This window comes from Populus nigra, chromosome 17 (assembly GCF_951802175.1).
Source record: "Populus nigra chromosome 17, ddPopNigr1.1, whole genome shotgun sequence".
Lineage (NCBI taxonomy): Eukaryota > Viridiplantae > Streptophyta > Magnoliopsida > Malpighiales > Salicaceae > Populus > Populus nigra.
Window position 1 is genome coordinate 6,457,753 of NC_084868.1, and position 4,806 is coordinate 6,462,558.

A 4,806-nucleotide genomic window follows, 5' to 3' on the forward strand; every position below is an offset into this window, starting at 1 on the left:
TGTGTACTCAAAGGGAAAGGTTATTGTATGAATTGCTAAGTGATGAAATTATCACTGACAAATGAAATATGAGAAGTGTGATTTGAGGCGTAAACTAGCATACATTTAGTGTATGTTAGGATTCCGGGTAAGGGGATCACTATGTTTTGGCTAGCATACATTTAGTGTATGTTAGGATTCCGGGTAAGGAGATCACCATGTTTCGGCTAGCATGGATCCCGGGTAAGGGGATCACCATGTTTCGGCTAGCATACATTTAATGTATGTTAGGATCCCGGGTAAGGGGATCACCATGTATTGGCTAGTATACATTTAATGTATGTTAGGATCCCGGGTAAGGGGATCACCTTGCATCGACTCCTATGGGATGATGATGATGATACCAGTGAAAAGGGTATCTGTAATGGGTTAAACGAATATAATCATGTTTGATCTTATAAAGTTTGGAATGGAGGTTAATAGTGAAAGAGGGAACAATTATTAATAGTTTGAATAAGGAAGAGATTCTAATGAAAACCAAAAAGGAGAAGTGAACAAAATATGAATGCATGTTACCCTGTTGAAATTGTTTGATATTCGTGTTGTTATTTTTTATGTGATAGTCACCTTTCAATAATATGTATTTTGTTTTAGGAACATCACATGCATGACAGGAGTAGATCCTAGCTTATGTTCCCTTCTTGTAATTTAGGTTATAGGGGTATACCCTTATATTTTGTAAACATGAAAATGTTTGTATAACTTAAATTGTATAATTAATGTTTAAACTTGGTTAAATGAACTTAATCTCAGTAGTTCATGTAACCATTTTTCATGTCTAAGTATTTACTTTTTATTCATCCATAATGATATTTTGTTATATAATGTATATCATGAATATCGTGGGTAATAGGTGTGAGAATATTGTGGAAATTGAAAACCCAAGATGATTGGGTCGGGATTAAGTTATGAAATGCGAGTTATTAGAAGTGTAAACAGTTTACATGTCAATAACTTGGGACCTTCCGGTATAGGGGGGACTCCGTCGAAATTTTGGTAAATTTTAATATGAAAACCATGAATATGGGAAGAAAAAAAACATTTTTACTCTATTTTCGGTTAACATGAGAGTGTTGTTTTTATCCCGGAATGGGAGATGTTACATTTGGACTTCTAGAACTCGAGATATGGGCTGAACACTGAACAGTGTCTAGGCTGCAGGACAGATTCGAACTTCTCCGTTGTTGCTATAATTTGAACTTGAAAACGGCCTTTCTGAATCTTGGACTCCGCATGAAAGTTTTAGGCCTATGTCTTAACTTTCCATCCATATATATCAGACCTAAATCCAAGTTCTACAGCTCCAATTATGATCCAATAACCGAATGGTGTTCCAATTTGGATTGATCCAACATCTCTTTTCTAAGCTTAGCCCTCTCTTTGTCTTCTCAATTTTAGTAGTTAAACTCATCAATCAATCCATTGATTTATGTTATAGGCCTGCATTTAAGATGAACATTTACCATAAATTAAAGGTATCTTATAGTATCAAACTTGTTATTATAAAACATGCTTTAGTTAAGGAGTTATTGATACTTTAAGTGTGAAATGATGATATAAAACCTTTTTTTTTATCTTTTTTTAATTGATAGTTTTATTTTTAATTTTATCATTTAATATTGGGTTGATTATGAATTAGATTTTATGATTTGTTTTGATTTGCTTTTTATAAGGTTATCTTGGTCTTATGACTCGAGTCACGAGTTTTGCAAGTTAATCTAGGTAAACTCTTGTCGTTTTTTTTATTATTATTATGTTCTATTTTTGGATTGATTTTTTTTTCAATATCATCTTTCAGCAATGAGTATATTAAAAATCCAGCTTCATAATTTGTTTTGATTTACTTTTTAATATGTTATTACAATCTTATGATTTTGATCATGGGTTTGGCAGGTTAACACATGTTATTTTTTCTATTTAATTTCTATGAGATTATCCTGGTCTTATTCACGGGTTTGACAGGTTAACTCAGGTCATTTTTTTTAAATTAATTATTTTCAATTTCAATATTAACACCAAGTTGATTGAGATTTGAGTTTTATAATTTGTTTTGACCCGTTTTATATAAGGTTATCATGATCTCATGGTTCGGATCGTTAATTTAGCAAGTTAATCCTAATTGGACCAAATTGATTTAATATGTTGTCATTTTAATATATATATATATATATATATATATATATATATATTTTAAAAAAAATGTCTTGAAGTTTTGTGATTCAAATTATATTTTTACTAGTTATTCAAATTATTTTTAAATCTATCAAATTAATCAGGTCATATTAAATTATCATCGGAACAATTTAAACTTTTTGTCTAATTATTAATAATATCTAAACATTTTATTCATGTTAAAAAAACACTGAACAAGCTAATCTTTCCTATAAATACAAGCAACAGAGTCAAGTCAACCGAATAGCCAATGGCATCAGCAATGCCATCAACTACTACAACTACTACTCTCAGGCCACTGTTCATCAGCCAACAAAGACCCACCAGATTCTTCTTCGTAACATCCGGAATCAAATTTCCCGATAAAAAATGGATCGACAACAAAAACAAAAACAATTACTACCACCATAAGAATGTTAGTGCTTATCCTGGATTCCCCGTTCTCTCTTCTTGTAGCTCTTATTCTCTTCATTCTTTTCTTTCGCTTTGCTCTCGTTCTCTTCTTTCTCATCCTTCTCTTTGCTTTCTGTTCCAATCTCGTTCTCCTCCTATTCGATCTCCTTTCTCCTACATGACCACGACTAATCAATCCTCTCCTGACCCTCCTTCTCAATCACCCTCTACCAAAACGGTAACGTCTCTACTTTCTCTCTGTCTTTCTGTATATTTCGAGGCTGTTTCAATGGAAATTGGAACAAGAAAATAATAAAGTAGGCTTTTTTATGAGTTAAATATGGGTTTTGATTGTTACTCTTTTTTAGTTAAGGGTCTGTCTATCTAAATTGAGCAAGTTCAATTTAGATAGATATTACATGTTTTCGAGTAATTGGTTGAAAAAGAAAAAGAAAACGAAAAGTATTAGTCATTTATGAGTCGAACAGAATAAAAGTGCAACTTTTTTTGTTAATTGAATAATGGATTTTGATTGTTAAGCATGTGTGAATAAAGGTTTTCTCTAAATTGCCTGATTCAATGTGGAAATTGGAGGTTTTTGAGTAATGGATTTTCTGGATATGTAGGTGAGAGTAGTGGTTAAGGGGAGGGTACAGGGGGTCTTTTATAGGAACTGGACAGTGGAAAATGCTACGCAATTGGGGTTAAAAGGTTGGGTGAGGAACAGAAGGGATGGTTCTGTGGAGGCTTTATTCTCTGGGGATTCTGATAAGGTACAGGAAATGGAGCAGAGGTGCCGCCGTGGCCCACATGATGCTATGGTCACTGGCTTCCTGGTTTTCCCTTCCTCTGATGATCCTGGAATTGGTTTCCAGCGCAAAGCAACTGTTTGATGAGTACTTGCGGAGACAATCAATGGAGGATTTCTGCTTCAGTATGTATAGTTCCTGCTCAATATGAATTACAATTTTATAACTTTTTAGAGATGTACACGGTGCAGTTCTGAATTATCAATTGCCTTGCTGAATAACACAGTGACTTATCAAGTTTAAGACATTAGTCTTTTAATATGTTATTTCCATTTGATGCTCTTCTTCTTCTTTAATATGCGTTTCATAAACCATCTGAGCTGGGGGAAATCAACGTGCTTGCCATAGCACAGTACTTTAAACCAGAACTAGTGGTTAATCTTAACAAAATCAGTTGACAATAGAAATCATGTTGTTTCTAGTGGATCGTTGTTTGCAGTTGGGCCTTTCCTTGGCTGCCTGGAACCATACCGGTTGATTTTTTAAGGCTTTTATTGGTTTGTAGATTTTATGTCTCGGAGAGGGTCCAACTACAACATGGTTGATATTGGATCCCAAAGTATGTACTAGAATCCAACGTTAGGTACAAATGATACTAATATATCAAAATGTTACCCAGCCTCTTCTATATTTTCTATGTTTTAATGTATGTCTACATTTTCTTCCTGGTAAAATTATTATTAAACAGAAACTCCTTACAAACTTGGGTTAATCAGAGTTTAATTAAGAAGATCATTGTCTTTGTCTTCGCTTTGTTATACTGGAGCGTTTTACACTGTTCAATACATGAACTGGAATCATTAACTAGGATAGCTAGATGTTCAGACATTCTGTGCTAAAGACTTCCATCTTTGTGATCTTTCTTTACAAACTCTTTTCTGTTTTTCAAGGTGCTTATCATCTTTTTTTTTATTGAATAATAAGAATCCCGCTATCTTATGCCTGCTGACTAAGGATAAACTTTGGTGCTTAGCAAGCCAATAAGTAGACTGTAACATATGGTTCACAAGACATGCTATAATATTAGCACTAAAGTTGTTTTGGAGTACAAAGGATAGGTGTGGAATGTATTTGTTTCTGTTTGCTTGTTTTCTGGCCATCGCATTCGTTCTCCCATTATCCTGTTGTGGCAAGATATATTGTGGATATGATTCTTCAATATATTAGCAAACAATCAAATTATACATCTTATTTTAATTTTAATAAACTCTGCTAAGCATACCCAAGTATATGTTTTGGTTGTCCTGAGAGTGTTCCGTTCTTCACACTGAGAGCATTTGGTTGAAAAAATAAAGTCCTGGAACTTTGAAGGGAAAAAACTGGCATTAGATATTTTTCAACTTTTGAATCAATTGCATGTCGAACTATTCTGATGAGCACATTATTTTGGATC

At 33.4% G+C, this 4,806-nt stretch overlaps 1 protein-coding gene across 1 annotated transcript; it reads left to right on the forward strand.

The window, feature by feature from the left end:
- Nucleotides 1-2,438: 2,438 nt before the first annotated feature.
- On the forward strand, nt 2,439-3,694 carry LOC133676851 (uncharacterized). Its single transcript, XM_062098627.1, has 2 exons — nt 2,439-2,842; nt 3,231-3,694. The coding sequence occupies exons 1-2, from the start codon at nt 2,462-2,464 to the stop codon at nt 3,495-3,497; spliced, it is 648 nt and encodes a 215-aa protein (XP_061954611.1). The 5' UTR covers nt 2,439-2,461; the 3' UTR covers nt 3,498-3,694.
- The last annotated feature ends 1,112 nt before the right edge of the window (nt 3,695-4,806 follow it).